This window comes from Sarcophilus harrisii, chromosome 4 (assembly GCF_902635505.1).
Source record: "Sarcophilus harrisii chromosome 4, mSarHar1.11, whole genome shotgun sequence".
Taxonomy (NCBI): Eukaryota; Metazoa; Chordata; class Mammalia; order Dasyuromorphia; family Dasyuridae; genus Sarcophilus; species Sarcophilus harrisii.
The window spans coordinates 99,711,093-99,733,805 of NC_045429.1; the positions used below are offsets into that span (position 1 = coordinate 99,711,093).

The following is a 22,713-nucleotide window of genomic DNA, read 5'->3' on the forward strand; positions in this document are numbered from 1 at the left end:
TTTAAGAATCACGCCATTAAAATAACCATCTTTGAAATAATTGCATGATCAAAATGGATCATCCAGTTCTGTATAAGGTTAATGACTTCACACACTGCCTGCTCCAAACCAAATGGTCTCTCATTTCAGTTAATACAAAGAAGAGATGTTTTCTCAATTGGAAAATCACACCTATGATTGCCTATAGGGACTGCCATAAAAAAATCTTAACTGATACCAAAAAAATCTCATTCAAATTTTAATTAGAAAAAGTCTGGAATCGAGATTTCATATATTCAATAAACTGTTCAACTCATTACTTGCTTTTTTAATTATTGCTATAAATATTTTGTGATACTTATCACTACCCGCCTCTTGAGGCTACTTTAAAATGTTAAAATATCCAATTCATATCAACCATCTAAAGCAAAGACCCAAATGACATTTATGAGGTACAATTAGATGCAAGACTTGCTGAGGTTTAAAAAATGAACTGAAACAGAAATTCCTCAATGAATTTCCAATTTTGTAGAAAGGTTACAAGTTATAGTATAATGAATTCATAGAAAGGGTCTAGTGTAGTATGAGATAATTGAAAGGAGAGATTAAATATCTGAGGAGATTAAGAAAGACTTACTTCATGGTGAAAATGGTACTTTGAAGGAATTTTTAAGGAATATATTTTAATAGTAGTGACATGAGAGAAAATCATTTTCAGCATGGAACACTGCCTCGAGTGGAAGGAGTGGGGATGCAGCTGTGAAAGGTCAAGTGGTCTAATTTGAGTGGAATGTAAGGTGAGAGGAATAAAGTTGAAAAGGTATTTTGGAGTCAGACTAGAAAAGGTCTTGAATGATAGATTTAGGAATATGATTTCTATTCAATAAGTGATCTTTAGTCTTTAGTGAAATCAAAGGTCTTTTTTTTTTTTTTTAAGCAAGGTTGGATAGATAAACTTCAGAAAATGATGCTATTTAGGAGAATTAAAGGCAAGTTCAGCCAGAACATCTAGTGAAAAGAAGAGATGCCAGAAATATTCCAGAAGGAATGATTTTCCTAGTCAAATTCACCTTGATACTCTCTGTATTCCTAAAGTTTGCCATTAGCCTTCTTGATGTCTTTATCATAACATCTTTCCATAAATCATGGTTTCCTGCTAAGGATCCATTTGGAGGCAAGGAGAAAAAAAGGGCTGAATTTAGAATTCAAGAACCTAAATTTAAATCCTGACGTTCCCACTTATTACTTGTGGGACTTGGGACAAATCACTTGCCCTGTGTTTTGCCTTAGGTTTCCCCCAACTATAAGTGGAAGGAGCTGAATTAGATGACCTCTAAGGGTCCCTTTAACTTCAAATCTATGATCCATGAACATTCCTGTGCGCCATTCACAGGAGTCATATTTTCCTATGAACTCCATATAATAGGGTACCTAGTATAAATGGATTTGCTTATCACTAAGTAGGAAAAGGAAGGCTTCTAGGATGAGGTGTGTCTCCAACATATCCTTACTCAAGTTTATGTTCCTCATCTTTTGAACCTTTGAAGAATTATGGATAGGAGGATTAGAATCTTTTTTCATTCTTTGTAACTTGTATCCCCAGTACCAAGCATATAGTAATCAGTACTTGCTAACTGATAGAAAACTACAGGATTTGCTTGTTACAATAGCCAAAGCCCAGATCATCTGTCTCTAAAATAAGTCTTCACCAGTGGGCTCAGGAGATAGTAGCCATTCCAGAGCTTCTGGAGAATGATGCAAGGAACTACTCTTTTTGGAAGTGATAATTCAAGGGAAAAAATATCCAAGGAGTGTGGAGGAGAATACTCTTATCTAAAACAAGTTATATGTGGTAAGGAGGCCATCAGGATGAGTCTGAATCCCATGACATTCATGGGTATCACCTTTGAAAGATCATGGAGAACAGTGCCACAGGCCTAGGAATAGGCAAAAGAAAAGGACAGAAACTTCAAATATAAATTAGTAAACTTGACTTTGATTCTTGGCCCCAATGAATAAAAGATAAAATAAATAAGTCATACAGGAAAGCATTTTGTTAAAAATGTTTATTAAAAAAATACAATTGTTTTGCATGTCTGGTTGCACATATAACTATTAACATATATGCATGACTTTTGACTTGAATAAATTTGCTACAATGCTTTTTAAAGCCAGCTTGCATTATACAAAGCAAATCCCTCTGTCAGTTCTTACACAAAATAGTTTTCTAAAGTCTATTTTTTTTTTAAAAAAGATACACATTGCCATTATAGCATGTGTGTATATATATGCACGCATGCATGTGTGCGTGCACACAACTTAAATCAATTTATTTAAAAAATCCTCTGATTATTCAGGGCAGCCCCTCACAAGAGTTGGAGATGCACTGATTATCAATGATACTTTTTTCTTTTAAAAGCAGAGAGCTTTAAAGCCCTCAAAGTGCAAACACAAACTTTTCTTCATTGATCTTATCCTTGTGCTTTTCTTTGCTATGTTTAAACATAAAAATTCTGAATTCTAGTTGCCCAATGGCCCTAACCAACTTTGAAGATCATCCCTTTATTATTTCCCCACAGTGCATCAGTGCTGCTCAGCCAGAAGATATGGCAGTTTCTCTCTTGTGGCATCATCAGTACTAATATTTCTTGCACTTTCCAACCCTTTTCATGTTGTAACACACTGCAGGTCTCTCTAATGTAAATTGTACTGGGATTAATAAAGGCCAGGGATTAACCAACATTTCAATAGTTATCTACCTTTTTTTGTTTTGTTTTACTACATATGTACTTGTATTATACACCAGCAACACAATGTTGTTTACAATGGCAGTAGATACTAAATATTAGGTACAATTTCAATAAAATGAATAAGGAAAAAAATTACAAAGAAGCAACTGTTCCCAGTTAAGTGGATTTAAGTATAAAGAAAGCACTTTGACAATTTTTCATTACCACGTATCCCAAACTAAGAACTATTTCTAAAATTAACTTGTCAGTGTTTACAGAGTAAAACTCTCACAGGTAGATACGTTTTTGTTTTTTGTTTTTTAAAGCCACTCCATGGACTGGGTGAGTGAAATCCAAGAATGCAAAACTGTTTAGTTTCAGTTAATTTTAAGTTCTTAGTCTCATCAAAGATATAATCGCATGTATCACCAGCACTAAAATAGCTCAACCAATGTAATTTCCAAAGAGCTAACGTTAAAATTATTCTCCATGAACTACTCTGTCCCAACTGTCTCTTGTAAACAGATACTTTTCATAGACAGAGAAGTACACTTTAGCTGACCCAACAAAACAAGGACCATTGAGAATTTACTGGTTTGTTTTTCACAAAGTAAATCTCTAGACAGCCTTATTTTTTTTTTGAGCTTTGTGTTAAAATAAGAGGCAAGAGATATAAAGCTAAAATATTGAAATAAGAAATGTTAAAACCCCATTTTAATGAATAGCATCAATCTCATACCAAATTCTTAAGCCAACAGGTATCAAAATTAACTTATAAGTTCATCTGTTTAATTTCCCCTAGTCAAAATAAGTGAAATTGTCCAAAGGCAGAAGGTAAAGAATCAGTTGTAGATTGGATATAGGATTTATACTAATAATAAACAATCTTTGAATAATCAAGAATTAAAGATATCAATTTATTTGCTATCTTTTAGAAATGCATCTCAGAAAGATTCACTAATATGTACAGCAGAGTACATAAAATATGCTACTGTATCACAAAAGCAATGAATGTAATATACATAAGGCCATCTGGTAACACTGCACCAATAAACAAAAATATATATGAAATGTTTTTAGAAGGGACACAATTTCCCTCCACACCACAATGAACAATAAAGTAATAATGGTTACACAGAGAAGAAACTTGAAACCTGATACATTACAAAATTTTGTGCAATCCATCAATAGCTAATCATAAAAATCATATTCTATACAGCACAATTTTAAGAGCTTGTATATTTAAAAACATTCTAGCCAAAATACAACACCTCAGAAAGCCTAATAGAATAATCAATTTTGTGAATCCATTTGTCCCCCTCCCAAACAGTACAAAATTCCAGAAAATATAAAATAGTAATAAACTCCACTTCCTGATTCTCTAGAGAAACCTTCAGCTGAAAATTAAAAATCAAAACAAAAAGTTAAGTGCTTCCAGTTATGAAACAGTGCTAATAATGGTGCATGACAACAAAAACATATTTTCATCAGCAAGTAAAGAACAGCCTACTCCTGTAATCCAATCATGTTGTTATTAGTTTGCTAGAGTTCTGGCCCAGCTTTAGGTCACCCCCAATTTAAAAGATCCTAAATCTGTCCTAACAGAACTCTCCCAGAGCTCTATTACCTGAACGGTCAAGATAAGGAAGATTGGGAACAGCACTCCTCCCAAGGTATTTTCCTACGCCAGCATTTCTCCTTTCATTGACAATATATTGTTCAAAGGGTTAAATCGGACAACAAAGGCCAACTCCTAGTCATTCAATCCATGTTTACATTTCTGTATTTTAAGAATAGTTATTTCAGTATAAACTCCTATAATTATGCAGTAAGCAACCTGATGAACATAGTCAACAGAGAAGCAAAAGTAAATGAAGACTATCGTTTAAAAATCCTGTTTGCCCAATCTTATACCAATATAACAGACCAGAGAATAAGATGATTTTTTCAAAATTACATGTCATAATAGCACTGAGTTTTGTTTTTTTAAGTTGGCAAGCAATAGTCTATATTAAGGCCTATGACTTTGTACTTACTGAAATTTTTTATAATAAGAAATTGAAATGTGCAAGGCATTAAATTTTAAAAAGTGATATAACTGCAAAGTACAGCAAAACTTTAGTTTTAGTATAAAATATATAGCCTAGGAACCACCCCAGTCCAAGGGATGAATAATATATATCCCTCTGAAAAATAGATTTTATATATATATATGCGTGTGTTTATATACATATTTAGCCAATGTCAGAATAACTTGAAGGAAATGTTCCAGTCTCAATTAAATATTAAAAAATAAAATTTCAAAACTCTGACAAAACTATCAGATGTGTATCACCCCTAGGAGACCAGAGTCACTATCATTTAACATGTTTGAGCACTTTTCTATGAATATTTTAGTTAAAAATTTCATTAAAAATTTTTAACAGAAGTTTGAATTTCCTGGTCTTTGTAGAATGTCTAAATTAAAATCTATATTCCCTCTCTCACAAATCACTTTCTAAATGTTAAGTATTAATGTTAACACCCCAACTACAACAATGTTCTGGCAGATTGCTGATCTTTTTCTTAAAATATTTTTTAAAAAAAGGGTGCTCTGGGAAAAAAAAAGATAGCTCTAAGGGGAATGTTTATTCTATATCAGTATCTCAGATGTGCTGTTTGCAAGCCAAAACACGAATTTCTTACTAAAAGGCCCAATATATCTAAAATCAAGTCAAAACCGTCCTTTTTCTTTGATTACTAGCCACCCACAAGAATTCTAGATTTCAAGGTGCAAAAGCTTTAGTGGGGGGGTTCTGATAACCTAAAAGGCAGAGCAGGGTACTTTTGTTTTAGGAAGTACAAGCAACATTTGAAAAACAACCACCCACACAACCTATTTTGGATACAAAACCAAGCAGGCATATGTTTCAAGATGCTTTTTTAAAAAAATGCTTATGGTCCAACCAATTCATTGGCTAGAAAAAAAAAAAAAAACTAATGTTAATCTCTAATTCATCTAAACTATTTATGGATGGAAAAATTAACTCTTATCAAACTATTCTATAACCCTTGAGTTATAATTCCTAAACAGAAGACTATCTGCACTCTTTCTGTTTTTCTACTGGTCTTGATATTTATGTTTTTTTTTTTCAACTAACAGAGATGAAGTCCTGCCACGCCTGTTAATTTATATATATATATATATATATATATATATAATGTCCTGAATATATAATAAAATGGCACTTCAGAAAGCACAATTCTGTAGTGCAAAACTTAATTTATCATTCAACAAAGGGCAAAAGGAGAAATGGAAACAAATCAGACTGGCAATGATTAACAGCATAAACCCATCCCTAAAAACATCCTTTTAGAACCCCCAAAATGTTCTCTTATCGCCAAACAAAATCTTCCAATGAAGGATAAAAATAAGTATAAAGCAAAATAATTTGAAGTAGTCCTGAATTTTGAAGTAAAATGATTACATAAATCATTACTGGTTAATGGTGAGGGGAGGGAAATGCAGACATAAACTGTCAATTACCGACTTAAATTTTATCTAGTTCATTTGGGCCTTTTTATTTGGCAACTTTCAAAAGAGAATATTAAGTTTCATGGAAGTTAATGGCACACTCATGTACAAAATTCCAAATGTGATGGAGATGTTTGCATAAAAGGAAAAACTTAATATAAGAATAATCCATCCCCCTATATAATAAAAAGCATACACGATTTTTTCAAGGCTTAACTTGGAAGTAATATATTAAAGGACAATACTGCACAAATGTCTGTGAGTGTGATTAAACTGATTGCACAAACAGCTTATTATCAGAATACAGAATCAGGAAACCGGTGCTTCAGTATCAGCAAGAAGCAACATTGTTGGGCAACACATCATCATTCAAAATTGGATGGGCACATAAATGAAGTGATGCTATCCTGTAGAGTCAAAGTTCTGAAATTCTAGGATTGTTTTTTTCTAAGTCTTACTGAAAATGTATGGAAAAACTAATAAGTAGAGCCTACAAGTGAGCTCTGAATTCTTGTTCTCTAAAACAGCAGCACACATATAGGCCTAGGTTCTTAAAGGGCTTTTCCAGTTAAACTCAAGTAAATTATCCAATATTCCCTACATGTATTTCTGAGGCTGCTGAATTTATTTTTCCTTCTAGAATGTAAGGAAAACTTCCTGGATTTGATTAGGCATTGTGGAAGTACTGAATCAACAGTCCTAAAAAGCAAATATTACAGTATCCACCTCCCCTAGAATCAAATTATCCCAGGAAGTAAATAACCACAATGAACCCTGGACACAGCACCAGAAATCAAAGGTCCTAATCCTTAGGTGGTGCCAAAGGAATACTATACAGTATACAGACTGTCTAAAAATACTTCAGAAACCCGCCAAACCTCCTTCCCTGAAAAGCTTTAAAAATATGTTGAATAGCTGTTTTATGTGATTTGGATATAGTTTTATTCAGAGACTGGAGAACAGGCAAAATGATCATGAGCTGTCCTGTCTTTTGTAATTCCAGGATTATGTAAAATAAATTAGTGGAAGTTTTCATCCTATTACATATCGTCACCAACCTCAAATCACTGTAACACATCATTTTAAAGAATAAAGATAACTAGCAACAAACTATGATTTAATTTTGAATAGAAGGCAGCATAATATCTTTAATGAGGAAGAATATTTTGAGAAATGATGGCAAAAAGAAAAGTTAAAGTCAGTCTGACAGCAGAACTCCTACTACCCAGTTCAATTGGCTTCCCTTCTTTTACTTAGGCTACTGTTGCCTAACAACATTCAATCCAGTAATATGATGGATAATTAATCATATATAATGAATAGCCATCTGTATCAGTCTTCTCAATGACTATTGATCCTAAATGGGATGCTGACTTTCTGATAAGTATCTCTAGATTTTCTAAAGATTCTGATACTGAGTCTTTGCCTAAAGGAGGTAGGTTAGAAACAAGATGATCATGCCAACCTTGTTCAGATGAGTTACAGCTGTTAACATCTCATTTTTCAAAAGAATTAAGTAAGACTCCCAATGATAAAAGAATCACCATCTTCCCTTAAATAAAGATGATTTCATGAAGAGAAAGCAGATCACAATCAACCAGGTATGGCTATATACTTCTCTAAGGTTGCAGGGACAGATATATTTAAGGAAAACCAGATAAAACTGGTTTCCATTAAGCTGCCTTTAATAGTGCCATCTAATTCCATGATATCCCTATCCTAAAAGACAGGAAATGCACAGAGACCACATCTTTGGTCTCTGGAAAACTATCCAATGGCTTGATTCCTCTGTTAATTCATGAAAATAAATTTTTCTTTAGTGCTTAACAATTTTAAAATTCCCAGGTAACTTGAACACCCCAGCATCTTCTTATTACAAAGTATAAAACAGTAATCATACTAATAACACTAGTTCAGAAAGTGCTATGGGAGGTTTAATTTTCAAAGAGATGTGCAAACTAAATATTCCAAATGATTGCTCCTTGTCACTACCTACAGTAACCTTTCAGCATTGCTATTGCACATCACAGGAATGGATGGTTTCCTCATATGAGCCAGCAACATACCTCCAAAACTTCAAAATATATGAAGGCAGTTCCCTGAATATAATCCTTTTCCTCCACTCCCAGTCAATCAAGCTACATATTCAATTTGATCCACTAGGCAGAGAAAAAGAGACTTTTAGAACAGAAAGACACCACTCCACACCAAAATTGGGCAAGCAAGTAATGTTACAAAATCTTGAGACCTCTGGTTACATGAGTTACTATGAATACAATCTATACCAAAATTATGTAGCCAGCTACTTTTGTCTAATTAAAATCTCATACATAAGAATCTCTATACAGTATAAAAACAAATTTAAAGTGAATTTTGTGCAGCTGGAAGGTGCTGAGTTGACTTATTGTCATCTGGAATCCTTCGTTTCTTTATCCCCAGCACAAGCAGAAAGCATGCAAGTTCTGCCTCATCCCATTTAATCAGTGTGATACAATCTTATAATATCTCTAGCACTGAAAGAGAAATTCAATCTGGGGAGGTTATCTGAATCTAGACTTCCAGGCCAAAAATATCAACACAGTCCCCAACTATGATGCTGGCCTCTGTCCAGTTTCTTGAATTCAGAGAAGCTACATTCACCTCACACAGACAGGAAATAATTTCTACCACATGGCTAATGTTTGACAAATTAAACCAAGTTCAATGACTGAGATGAAAGCCTGCATTTCTCATTATTTGAACAACTCCAAACTGAAACATGGTATAGTATTCTCAAGTAAACTCCCCACCTATTAAGATAAAAATATTCCTACAAAATAAGTACTTCTTTACCTCACTGGGTGATTTTGAGGACTTCTCTTTTCACCTTTTTTCTTATAGCTTCAAAAATATTACAATTTCAAATTTTAAAAGGAATAAGAAAAAAATGCACAGCAGAACCTGAGTTACTACAAACAGAAACGGGTCCTGTACTTTGGGTATCTTCTTGACTGAAAAAGCCACAAATGTCCTTTCAGGTTGCTCAATTAGGAATCTTAACTAAATATGTCCTAAGTTTTCAATAATGCAGCACCATCCTCACAAAAACCTATTCATCTTCCACGGTACTGTATTCAGTGGGTGTATATACTACCCAGACTGCAGCAAAGTCAATGTTTCTATGCTGGATACAGAGTTCCATCTTCTCAAAGAGTCTTCCAAACACTGTCTTAAAAATAAGTAACCATCACTTCAGGTTTAAAGAGACCCCTCCCCTCCCACTCCTTAGGGTGAAGCAGAAAAATTGGATTCCATATTCTATTGACAGGTTCAGACAAGATCACATATGGCTTATAGTAACTGAGAGATTCACCCTGAAGAAATGTAAACTAGATGCCTCTTTCTGTGTTGCCTATATATACTACAATTCACTGCAGAACTGTTTGTCTCCCCAGCAGTGCTGTTCAAACCTCATTCTGCATGAAGGAGGGATGTTTCTTTGTCCATTACCATTTATCAGCTATAACTGACAGTGTTTTCTTCCTGGTGTGAGGGAGGACACCAAGTCTTTCAAGGTGTAGTCAGTTTCATCCACAGTTTCTTGAAATCACCAATTCCAAGTATAAATCTTTTTCCTGCCAACATGTCCCAGTAGCCAAAATATAATTTTTGTTCTTATCTGCTCATATCAAAACATTATTCCATCTTTGTATTCTGCAGAAAAAAACCTCCTTTTACCTAAAATGAAGAAGGAGGAAAAAGAAAAGGAGAGGTAAAAGGGACAGGTGGAGTCTATAGACTCCAATTAAGGCGTTTCCATACATAGTCCCAACTCGAGTTCTATTCAAAGAAAACTCTGAAAAGGCATTTTAAACGGGAATGGCAAAAATCACAATAGTCCATTATCAGCATTTTAAATACGATATGCTGAATAGCTATTTCTTCTTTATTTCTCTTATTTCTCTTTCCACAAGTGCATGTGCTATGTTTTTTGTAGATCTGGAGAAAAGGGGCCAGGTGTGGATGGTCCATCCAGGCTAGACAGAGTAAATGACCCATGACTGTTCAGGACAGAAGGAAACTGAGAAAGAAAATAAAACACATTATAATCTTATTACTCAATTTCAACTTTCATTTTCTATCTAATGAATTCCCTGAGGCACAACAGCTTCTGCACTGGCTACCGGGACCAATTTTTTTATCAAAGGCAGTCATTGTTTATCATCAAAGCATATGCCCTGACTACAGAAAATTGAAATATTACCACTCTTTAACCTACTGTCCTGTATTGGAAACTGAGAAAACAAATATACTGGTCCAATTTTAGGCCATTCTTCAAAAATGTTATCTCTTTCAAAGGGGGAAAAAGTTAGCTAGGGAAATAGATGTGAATATCTATGGGAAAAAAACAACCTACTCTATTATAGGCTATACCAAGTTTTTATATAAGCTAGGCTTAGACAAACAATACAATGTACATTCAGACAGTATCCCTCTATCTAAGTTTATTTCCTCAAAAAAATAACAGTTGTTCTTACAAAGTTGGAAATCAGCTGCTAAATCAAATCCAACAGTATTAACACTGTTGTCTCTCTTCTGTCTTCCTTTTAGATACCATTAAAATAACCACAATGGACACTACCTAAAACATGTTTCACTATAGAGTGGAATTAAATAAAATGCCCCTAATGAAAACCATAGGGGGGGAAAAGGAGGACTGAAGGGGAGGTTGTTAGTTACTGAGGTACCAAAAGGACTGCATTATTAGAAGTTTTGCCTAGAGTTTTCATGTCATAGATCCTAAAGAAAGTGATTAAGAAAGGCTTCAGTGAATTTATAGTTCCCAGAATGAAATCACATGAAAATCCCTGTTTACCAACCATTCTATAAACCCCCAAATAACTCTGCTAATAAAGGGCAAGGAAATGTGGATAAAAAGAATACAGAAAATCTCCAAGAATTTTAATTTCAGCCAATAATTTAGGGCTCCTTTACTAACTTAAGGGAAGCAGGTAGGTGGCTAGGACATTGGACATGGAGAAATGAAGATCTGGGTTCAAATCCTGCCTCAGATATTATATGACCAAGTCATTTAACCTGTCTGTCTCAGTTTCCTCATCTGTAAAAAGTTATAATAAAGCAAGCACCCACCTCACGGGGTTGTTGTGATGACCAAAGAAGATAAGATATCTAAAGTGCTATACTGGGTGTCCCAAAATCTTAGTGCAATCTAAAACCAGCAGTAAGGATACTTACTATATTCAATCTGTTAAAGGACAAAGCTATATTCACATCAAAAATGGGTCCTTTCAGATTTTAAAATGGTGGGAGTGATTTGAGAAGGGTCATCAATTATTTAAGTGTTTAAAAATTATAGCTCTAACTCAAATTCAAATATGAAACAACAACAACAAAAGGAATCTTGCTATGAGCTGGATGTTTATCACAGACGCTGGTTTTCTGTTACTTTATAAAATTAACATAGAGCTTCTGGGATTCAGAAACACATCTATTAATTACAAACTGCACAGTGAACAATGGAACAGTGTATTCTCACCCTGGTTCTCAATTTTAGAGTTGCCCCATTATATAAATCATAAAAAAGATGAAATGTCATGTATAATTTACCTGGAAAAGGGTGTTAGCACCTTGCAGTCTGGCTGGACTTAAAGGAGCAACAGGACTGAGAGTGCTCCAAAAGTGGATACTGGAGAGCAAGGGACTTGGTGTCAATAAGATAGGAGTCTGTAATACACAAGACAGAAATATTTACCAAATCAAATCACTGATATCCCAGATAGCATCACATACACGATAACCCAAAGCAAAAACTGTTCTCCAAATCTGAAATATACACAAAAGGCAAAACCCCATCACCACTCTTTAATAGCCCAAGAAAAATAAAGGCAACAATAGCTTCTTCCTTTCTTTCCAGGGGTTTCCCTAAGTAAGGAAACTGATTCTGATCCATTGGTTCTTTTTTAACAAGTGAAAAAGAACAGAAGGTAAGACTCATTCATCTAAGCATATTTTCTCCTTAGTGAAGAGAAAATCTTAAACTAACATGGGAGTAATCTATCTATAAAAATACTATGTGGGATGAGCAAGTTAATGAATATCTAATGTAACTGTGTAAACCTGTTACACAACATTATACTGGTAATTTTTAAAAGTTCTCAGTACCTATTGCTTTTAAACACTAAAATTTAACTACAAAAAAAAAAGCCTGTGTTAAAAAAAAATACCATTAGCATTCTTGGTCTTTGCCAACATTCAGTTTTACTCGTCAAAAGACAGAAACCTTGATTTATTTGGGGAAGGGATTCAAAAAGGTTGTCTGCCTTTGAAACAACATTTGACATTTTTTTTAGTATCAACTCTTTTGTTAAGTAGTTGCGTAGCCTAAGTAAAAGGAAAGGAGATGGTGTCGATTTAAAGGTTAGGTACAACTTACAGGGACATACTTAACTTTTTCAGTACTATAAGGCAAAGCAGAAGGTAGTAGCAGACTAAGAGCTTACACTGTGGCTAAATTTTTTTTCTGTTTAAGTTCTGTAAAAGCAAACAATCCTGACATTAAAAGAAGGGAAGAGCTACCTGTGAAAAAAGTGCAGGAGTGAGAGAAGCCGTAGGGAGAGAGGGACTCAATATTCCCAGGGGGCTTGGATCACTGCCTGTGATCACCAGAGTGGGTGCCAGCTCTAGCCCTTTGGGTTTCTTGGACCTTGATGAATGAATTGTGCTTTCTTTCTCTAGCAGTGCTAACTCCTGGTCTTTGAGCTCCAAGGAAAAGTTCTGAGGGAGGCCCACGGACTGAGAAGCCACTGAGTCAATGTCTGTGTCAATGTCTAGGTCTGCGTTAGGACTCAAGGGTGGTGAAGGTGATCTGGAAGGATCCTGCAAAGAGGGAGATATGGAAGAAACAGGAGGTGTGCTGGTAAAAGTGGTCATAATATAGGGTATGGAAGGTGGAGTTTCTGGAGAAGACAATTTTTGAGGAACTAGAGTCTCCAAGGCTTGGAGGGTTTCTTCTGAAGCTGTAGAAATAGTTGGGCCAGCTGAAATGGTAGAAGGAATAGGTGCAACTGATGACTTTTTGGAGGGTGTTGTCACAAATTTGATGACTGAAGGTGTTGGTTCCTGGGGAGATTTTTTTTCTGCCAGTTTCTCAGCCGGATTCTCAATTTTTATAGACTTGAAAAGCTTTACATTGGAAGAGTTCAGAGAATTCAGAGTAAATGAAGAGTAGAGGCCAGAGTGTATATAGTCATTGCGGCTAGAGGTCTTGGCACATGGCTGAGATGGCTTCTCTTTTCCTCCATTCTCCAAATCTTTTGAATTGGTGATGACTTCATGGAAGCCTGAAGTTTCACAGTCTCCTTCAATCCTCCCCACAGCCATTGGATCCATGTTCAAAATCTCTGGGTAAGAGACAAACTTGTACACAAACTTCTGACCATTCACTTTTTTAATGATATTCTGTAGAGAAATGAAATAAACACATTCTTATACCCCCCTCATTAATTTAATTGCTATTCCTCTTAGGAAAAGTTGTCAAAATACTTTTTAGACATCTAAGATTCCAAGTACAGAAGTTAAAATAATTCAAAATGCAAGACAACCACACAAATCATATGTCAAAAATTGCTAGATCTCATATCTCAAATAATTTTATAGATTTATATATTTATCCTGAGAAAGCAAAAACCAAGTCATCATAACCAAAACATTGTACTCCTAATAAAGTTCCTACTTACCTGAGAAACTTAAAAATTACACAGAAGGAGCTAAAGGGCAAACTGTTATTTTGAGATTAATGAAATCAAGATCATTCCCTAATATAAGGTAGATACTTAGTATTTGCTGAACTATTCTTTTGATCCACTTATTTTATGTTAGTTTCATCAGAATGTATTTTTAAATATGTGAAAATAAAATAAGAAGTTGTTATAACAAGGACGGTAATTATAATGTCATTAATAGCTATTTATTAATGTACTGATTCCCTTCACTATGGATTAAAGAACTAAAAAGAAGTCAAATGCACATAACAAACATTGAACACTAAAAAAAAATCAAGTTATAAAAATTTTTTAAATTATCTAGCTACAAGAGTCCACATCTGTTGTATTCTAATCCTATATCTGCTTTGTTCTTTTAAACATTACCTACCACCAGTAACAGTATCTGCAGAAGGAAAATCCAAGATAAGTGCCTGAAGAAATACATATGAACCGTTAATCCTAAATTTAAAAATACAAAGGCTCTATTTACATTAACTTATTTTAAGGAAATATAAGATATTAAAGAAACAATCCTTACTGAGACTATTTAAGCAATCAAGAATTTAGATTTAGTTTACCTTTACATAGTAGTATCTGAGAGCTCGGCTTAGCTTGTCATAATTCATGCTAGGTTTGTTCTTGCGGATTCCCCAGAGTCGAGCCACCTCCTCTGCTTGCAAAAGCTTAAATTCCCCATCACTCGAGGTCCAGCAGATCATATGCTTGTTCTGAGGCTCCTGAAGGAGCTGAAGGAGGAACTGCCACAGTGTAATAGCACTGTCCATAGCAGTGAGCTGGAAAAAAAAGATAGATGATATATACAATGACTTTAGAAAAAGCTTCTTGCTTTTCCAGCAAGCAACAGGGAAAGAAAATTATGTCATTTTTACAAAATGAAGGATTTAGAATAAAGGTTGCCAATTGAAAAAGGCTTTTGCTATAAATTCTAGCTAAGAATTTCACTTGCATTAGTCTTTTGAGAGATTCTAGCCTCAACATTAACTAAATTTACTGGATTGTCCTGAAGAAAATAACTGTCTATGAAACTACTCTTTAATTCCTTTCCCCCTCAAGTGTCATAGCTGTCATTTATGGATCAACAACACTGATGACTCAAATATCATATTCCTTACTTTGATTTCATAAAATCAATACTCATTCTATAATATTCCACAAGAATCATGCATTTAAATATGACAAGGCTTTTATTTGATCATCTGAACCTTTTAAAAGACAAAAAACTTCAAAAACTCAAGTTTTAAGATCTCACTATGATGACAACCCCTTTCTTTAGATGGTGAAGCAACTTGGAAATTCTCCCATGTTATTCATACCACAAAACTTCAAAACAGTCTTCTAGAAAGATCCTGTTCTTTATAGAGGAAACTAGGCTCCCAGGAAGCTAATAACTAGAAAAATTTACAAATAACTTAACATGAAATATCCTTACCCTCACCTTCTAGAAGTGAAACCTAAACAAGTTTACATCATCAACAAATTTAAACACACACACACACACAAAAACAAAATCAGCTACCACATAATACTAACCTGAAATACGCTACAGGGAGTTTAATGCTTCAAGCTATTCATAAGTTTGTTTAGGGTCCCTGAGTTATAATTAAAATAAAATTCAAAAAATATTTGTTGATTAGCCACTTAATGCAAGGGACCATGCAGGGTGCTGCAAATAGAGGGAAATATCAAGTAAAGAAGAATAAAAGTCATGATATACTCTATTTTCTTCTTTAAAAAACATCAAGCTAAATTTTACTTTTTGAATTATCAAGCCTTTTTGTCTCCCTCCATCCAAATTCTCCTTCACGAATAAAGGGAAAAAAATTAACGAACAATAATCAAACAAAAATTCCTTTAATTAATGGCTGTGTCCAAAAACATGTCCCATTCTATATAGTCCGTCACTTGTCAGGATATGAGTAGCATTCTCCTCTTTGGAATCATGGCTGATTGATGCACTGATCAGAGTTCTTTAAAGTCTTCTAAGACTTTTTTACAATGCTGTTGTAACAATATAAAATATTCTCCTCTTTCAACTTACTTCTCTCTGCAAGAGGTTCTACAATTCTTCCCAGGTTTCTCAGAAACCATCTTATCATTTCTTATAGCACAACAGTCATCAATTACATTTAAATACCATAACTTATTCAGTCATTCCCCAATTGATGGACATTTTGCTATACTTTTTGAAGAATTCAAAATGATAACATTCTCCTATTAATCCACAAGATATCAAAACATTCATTAAGTTTGTTGAAGATGTTAGCCCAGTCGTACAGAGAAAGGGAAAATTATTTCTAAAACTACAGACTAGGTTAACAAAAAAGCTAATACAAGTACCAAGTTTTTTTTTTTTTTTTTAGACAATCAAGTATCTTATACATTTGGCAAAACTGCTTTCCAGGATAATTAACACCAACACTAACACTAATCTGTGAAGAACTACAACGAGCTACCTTAACACTAAATAACTGCCTAGAAATCACCTCCATTCTGGTATTTACACTAGGGTCAATTAACATGGCTTACTAAAGTCTTGTGAATTTGGAACAGTCCAAAGGCAAAGGCATATTCTTTATGAACTAAAATATCATATATACCAGATTATCATTCTTTTTGGCCATACTTCTAATGATAAAAGATGGTTCTTCAGGACACTATATCTTCAGATATACAAAGGACTTTCATTTAAACAAACATTTGCCAGGCAAAATCTGTTAAATTTGCTGTACATTCTCCCTAATAAATATTAACTTACTGATTTCCACATACTTCATAAAGAGAATGCTACAGACAATTGAGGGGGAAAGAAAAGAAAACCCAGGTCTCTGTATTCATCATGGCTCCAACCTACTTTTCCTGACAAACAACCATTCAAAGCTTACTTCTCCCTATATCTGGAACATTTTCTACATTAAGGTTCATCAGCAGGTGCTGAAATTCTACTCATACTAGAAAGCTCAAATCCAAATGTCCTCCTCCAAAGGGGTCTTCCCTGATTTCCTACCAAGACAGTTTTTCCCTACTTCCATGAACTCTTTGGCACCCTCTTTATAAGATCATACAATATGAGAACTAGAAAGAAACTTAAGAGGACATTTATTTGGATCCCTCATCTTGTGAGAGAACTAAGGCTTAAATATTCCTACTTCAGACACATATTAATTGTGGGACCTTGGACAAGTCCCTTAACTTCTTTCAGACTTAGTTTTCCTTATTTGTAAAATAGGGATAATAGTTCCTACCTCACAAGATTGCTGTGAAGATCAAATAAGATTAATATATATATAAAGTGCTTTGAAAATCTTAAAGTACTATTTAAATGACAACTATTATTATTACCAACTTTTTAATGAAATTACAGTCTGTTCTATTTTAGTTTTTATGAACCTCTAACCATTTCTACTAAATTATAAACTCTTTGAAGGTAAGAATTCCATCATTTATTTTTGTACCTCCTCCAATGTTTTGCACACATTAAATGAAAGAATAATTCATGAAATTAAAGTTTTTGCACCTCAAGTTTATAATGGCCGATTTACATTTACAAAAATAAAAACATCATCTTCTGTACATTTTCAGCACACAAATGTTGGATTGACAAAAAGCAGTTTCCAAGATGAAAGATATCCTCAAGATGGCAGGTCAAAGAGTGTCAAAAAGAATACTACGAGTAGGGGATGAAAAAGAGAGGGAATGGTGTGCAGGATAAGAACAAGAAAAGATTGAAGAAATGAAGATGTAAAAACAAATTATGTCAATACAATAAAAGAAAGAATGCCAGATTTTGAGTCAGAATATCTGGGTCTTGAATCTCAACTCTAGTATTAACTAGCTATATAACCATAAACAAGTCACTTAATTTCTCCAAGACTCAGTTTCTGGACCAACATAATGGGGATAAATAATACTTATACTAACTACTGCATAAAATGTATAGTAAAGGAAACATTTTGTAAATTTTAAATCATTATCTAAATGTGAGTGCATTACTATTTTAAAGATGATGAGAAATTAAGCCAGGAGCATAATTTTTTGTTAGTCATCAATTAATGAAGTTAACATTACAAATAAAATATTACTGTGTTTATCAGTTTATACAGAAGCCTTATTATAGAATATATTTTCTCTGGGTAGTGAGTAACTTCGAATATATTATGTATTTGGACTTGGAGATGTTGAGAATAATAGCCAACAAAAGAGGAATACTGCTATAATGAAATTAATTAATTCAAGTGGTTGTGTTGCTTCAAATAATACTATCCCATTCAATTAGGACATCTAGCATTCAATCTTTGATTGAAATCTTTTCCAAGATTTAGTAGGCTACTTATTCCTTGTAGCTAATTCTTAAACACTATCTCCTGAAGCTATGGTATAAATACAAATTTCAGTAATATCTTTTTCAAAAGATAGCATGTCTTTCTAACACGTTCTACCTAATCATTGAGCATTTATTAAGTTTCACCTAGGAACCAGGCCCTGATCCATAGACAAAAATGAATCATTCTCTGCCCTTAAGGAATTTACATTGTATAAGGAATCACAGTATATATACATACATATATACATATAAATACAATATGCATATATATAAATATTATATCTATAAAAGGCATTAAGTGAGAAGGGCAGTTTCGAGAAAAGTTCCCACAAGCAGCAGTGTGCTATGAAAAAAAGATTCCTATGGGCTTGGAAGCCAGTGGTCCTTCCTCAAAGCCCACCCTTTATCTTCCTAACTCTAACCTTGGGCAAATCATTTAACTCCCCTTAGCCTTGGTTTCCAAGATGGCCTAAAGTTCCTTTCTGTTCTGAAACTATTATCTTATGATCCTCTAGAGCTTATATTAAGGAAGTTTAGATTTTAAAAAGCAAAAATTAAAAAATTAAAAATGCTCTTATTTAAAAAGCAAAAAGGAGAAAAAAAGTATATTTTCATTTCAAGATTTCTTCAAATACAGCTTAAAAGAGAGTACACTTATATTTTCTTTAGCACAAAAACAAAAGGAGAAAGATAATGGTCTAAAATAAATTAGCCGGTATTAACACAAGTAGGATATTGAATAAGCTGCAATTGAATCTGCAGTGAATTGAATCTCCCCCAGTAAGGGAAAATTGAGAAAATACATATCAAAGCATGATTTCTTAACTATGAGATGAAGGCTGAGTTCTACAACAAATTGTGATGTCAATACTCTCTTATAATGAAAAGGAAGTTTCTAATTAAGTAAGATCTTTCCTGCCCTCAACATGTTTACAATAAACAGTTCAATTACTGTAAGACCATGACTATTTTTCAAAAACAAAAAAACAGTAGTTTAAAAAAAACTTCAATTACAGCTAAAATAAGTTCAGTTCCTTAAATGAACCAAAACTGGTACTGAATTATGAACATAAAAAAATAATTAAACTCCTAATCCAGGAGTATATATGAATTGTAATAGAAATATATAGCAAAAACTTACGAATAGTAGCATTTGGAAAAGATAATCATACTTTATTAACATTGTAAGTGATTGCCACTTAAATATTTTGAAAGAAAAGAATGGGAGATTAAGGGAAAAAAAATCAAAATTCACCAGATATTTCATGAAAGATAACACTAAAGAAATAATTATGTTATAGTACATTAAAGTTTTGTAATGCACTTTCCTCACCTCACCATTCTGTCAGATAAGGACTTATACTAGGATTTTTTTTGAAGAACTTGTCATTTCTTAAGTGTAAGGGAGGTACCTCCACTACCAAAACAAATAGGCACTTTTTATCTAATTTGGCCTTAAGCATGGGGTTGAGCGCTTAAGTGTTTTGCTCCACATCTCCAGACTCAGGTCATCACTCAATTTCCACTATGCCAAACTGCCTGATGATGGCTCCTAAGTGACAAAGAAAAAAGAGAGAATTAACAAGATTTGAGGACTTCGCGGGCCCAGTCACATAGCTAGCAAATACGGGGGGTTTTGACCAATGCCTTTCAGAACCAGGACGCCATATACTTTTTCTAGAAGTAAAATTATTCTGCTTACAAGATCAAACCGTAAAAAGGGTCATGACTCGGGCAAACTCAAAGTGTAGAAGTGAATTTATGCGTGCCATTTTTAAAAGTTAATTTTTTAAAGCAAATAGCACCCTACAGATTTTACAGCATCATTTTCTTTGCCAGGAAAACCTCAAATGGGATCAGGAAAGGTCAGTCACGACTGAAAAGACGGAGCGACAACAAAATAAAAGTCAAAGGCCAAGGGTACAAAAAGGGACCCAAGTTTGTCTTCGGTCCGACGACCAGCAGCCCTTGTTCCCTCCGTTTAGTGGTGCAGCGAAGGTCCCACCTGGCCACGAGTCCCTCCGCCTATCAGGCGCTGCTTCCTCCTTAAACCTCTCTAGCCTCCCTGTATCTCCCTTAGTGCCCATCACAGCACAACCTGTAGCATGCTGCTCCACGCTAGCGCTGAGCTTCTCCCGGGCAGGGACGGGCTTGCTTCTCTGGCCTCCCTGGCAGCCGGAGGGACAGAGTCTCTGGGGCAAACACCCGTTTCGGAAAAGTTCCCTCCTAAGTAAGGGCCATCAGGAGTCTCCGCACAGCGAGGCATTAAGCAGAAAGTGGCATTCGTCCCCGAAAACGCCCTGAAGCTTTGCGCGGGCCGCCTGACCGGGGCAGGGGGTGAGGAGGGGGCGCCCCCGCGGAGACCAAAGTCCGGAGAGGAGCCGCCACCTCCGGCCTCCCAAGGCAATCGGAGACGGTACTTTCATTTTCCGACTTCCTGCCACCCAATAAAAGTGAATCCGCGCGGCCGGGCCGCGCGTCCCGCACAGGGATGCTTTAGTCGGAGAGGGCCGGGGCTGGCGGCGCCCCCTCCTCCCGCGCTCCGCCCCAGCGCCCGGCCCCCGGGGACGGGCCCGGGGATGCACCTCCGAACATCCCCGCAGTCGTGGGCGGCTGAAAGGGATGCGGAGCTCGCGCGCGATGGCGCGCGGACCCGGGCGGGCTGGGGGTGAGAGGAGACAGGAGGGTGACAGCGCGGGGGGGGGCGACAGCGCGGGGGGGCGCGCCCCCCCGCCCCCGCCGGCCCCACCCCCCAGTCGCGGGGAGGAGGGGGCGCTCGTTTCCTGCGCGCGGCGTGGGCGGCGGCCACGAGAGCCGCGCTGGGCGGGGGCGAGGCTCACTCACCGAGGGCGCGGGGTCTCCCTCAGGTCCTCCTCTCCCTCGGGCGCCGCTGAGCTGCGGCTCCGCCGCGGCGGGCGCCCCCCGCCGCCCTCTTTTCACGCGGGCAGCCCACGGGCGCTACGGCCGCGGAGACGGCGGCGGCCGAGCCGAGCCCGCCGGGCGTCCGCGGTCGCCCGCATCTCCCGCCGTAGCTCCTCCCGCCCCTTCCACGTCCTCCCTCCGCGGGCACGCACACGCACACACAGCCTGGGCTGCAAAGCCGGGCAGTCGGGCTGCTAGCCGCCCTCACCGACCGGCCAGCGGGCGGATGGGCGGGGGCGGGGGCGGGGGCGCGGGCGCGCGCAAAGGAGCGTTCTCGCTTCGGCCCCCGGCCGCCGCGTCTCCCTTGCAGCCCTAAGGCCAACCCCTCCCGGCCTCTGTAGCTGCCTACGTCACTTCCGGGGTGGGGCATCGGTGGGGAGGAGCGGCCGCCAGCGGAGGGGAGCGTGCCGGGCCCAGACACCTCGCCGGATCCCGGGGTCGGAAGCGGGAGGTGCAGCGGCTGTGGGCACCCTCCTCCACCTCCGCCCCCGAGTACTGCGACCCGGCTCTGCTCAGGAGCCCCCCCAGGAAGGAAACCTCGGCCGACCTTGCCCTGCCTCCCCGTCGTCCTTGTCTCTTTTTCTGGGTGTAATCTATCCCTAAGCATGTATTAAACGCCTATGTGTGCCAGGCACTGTATTAAGCGCTGAAGATACCAAGACCCTGCCTTCTTAGGCCTGATCATTTAATGGGGCAGACAACATTAAAACAGTACATACAAAATATTTAGGTAGGTTAGGTAATTTACAGAGGGAAGGCACTGGAATTAAAAGTTAGTTTGTAAACATTTAGTGAGCACCTAGGGTATGCCTCCTATATAGTAAACATCGGAGACAGGACAAGAAGCAAAAGACAGTCCTTTAGTCCCAAAGGGCTTGCAGTCTAATGGGGGAGACGTAGCTATCTCTATAGCTACAAAGTATAAAGCAAGTCATGGACGTGTCGGAAAGCCCAGCAAGCGGGCTGTGCCCCAAGCTTGGCATAACAACAATCCTCCGCGCTCACTTCTGCGGGTCTCAGCCACAGCAAAACTGCCAGGCTTTTCTCACCAGTCCCCGGAGGTCCCTGAGGCTCGGCAAGCGCCCGTACTACCTCCGTGCCAGTCACAAAGCCCCGCGGGGGATCCGACGTGTCTCTGTTGCTGTTACATGAAATTGCAAGAGCTTTGTTGCTCTTTTCAGGGTTAGAGCTCGCTCGCTGCACATCCATCCCTACAAAACCTGAGGTCTCTCCACACCGGCTCGGTGCCCCAGCTCCCCCCCCCCCCCCTCGCTTGCTGGTCAGTTTCCTGCCTTTGAAATTAAACATGTTTGTTTCTTAGCTTCTCTAGCCCGCTTTGGCTCTGGCCACCCGCAGGTTACTGATAAGGTGAATTTTTTGTTATTCGGTGATGTCCTATGTCCAGTTCTTCCTGACCTTACTGGTATTTTTGGACAAAGATACTAGTTTGCCGTTTCTTTCTCC

At 37.1% G+C, this 22,713-nt stretch overlaps 1 protein-coding gene across 2 annotated transcripts; it reads right to left on the reverse strand.

Annotated features, from left to right (window-relative positions):
* Window positions 1-2,226: 2,226 nt before the first annotated feature.
* ELK4 (ETS transcription factor ELK4) lies at window positions 2,227-21,581 on the reverse strand. 2 transcript variants are annotated; one of them, XM_031937235.1, is made up of 6 exons: window positions 21,172-21,581; window positions 19,661-19,879; window positions 14,564-14,779; window positions 12,799-13,680; window positions 11,830-11,946; window positions 2,227-10,282 (listed from the first exon to the last, which is right to left on the reverse strand). In XM_031937235.1, the coding sequence occupies exons 3-6, from the start codon at window positions 14,768-14,770 to the stop codon at window positions 10,184-10,186; spliced, it is 1,305 nt and encodes a 434-aa protein (XP_031793095.1). In that variant the 5' UTR covers window positions 14,771-14,779; window positions 19,661-19,879; window positions 21,172-21,581; the 3' UTR covers window positions 2,227-10,183. The 2 variants fall into 2 exon arrangements, with proteins under 2 accessions (XP_031793095.1, XP_031793094.1); XM_031937234.1 differs by lacking the exon at window positions 19,661-19,879.
* Window positions 21,582-22,713: the final 1,132 nt, after the last annotated feature.

Coding starts and splice junctions, on each gene's coding strand:
- ELK4 (XM_031937234.1), bottom strand. CDS start 14,770: ATGGACAGTGCTATTACACTGTGGCAGTTCCTCCTTCAGCTCCTTCAG. Junction 13,681..14,563: donor TCAGATACTACTATGTAAAG/GTAAACTAAATC, acceptor ATTTCTCTACAG/AATATCATTAAAAAAGTGAA. Junction 10,283..11,829: donor GTGCTAACACCCTTTTCCAG/GTAAATTATACA, acceptor TTTCTTTCTCAG/TTTCCTTCTGTCCTGAACAG.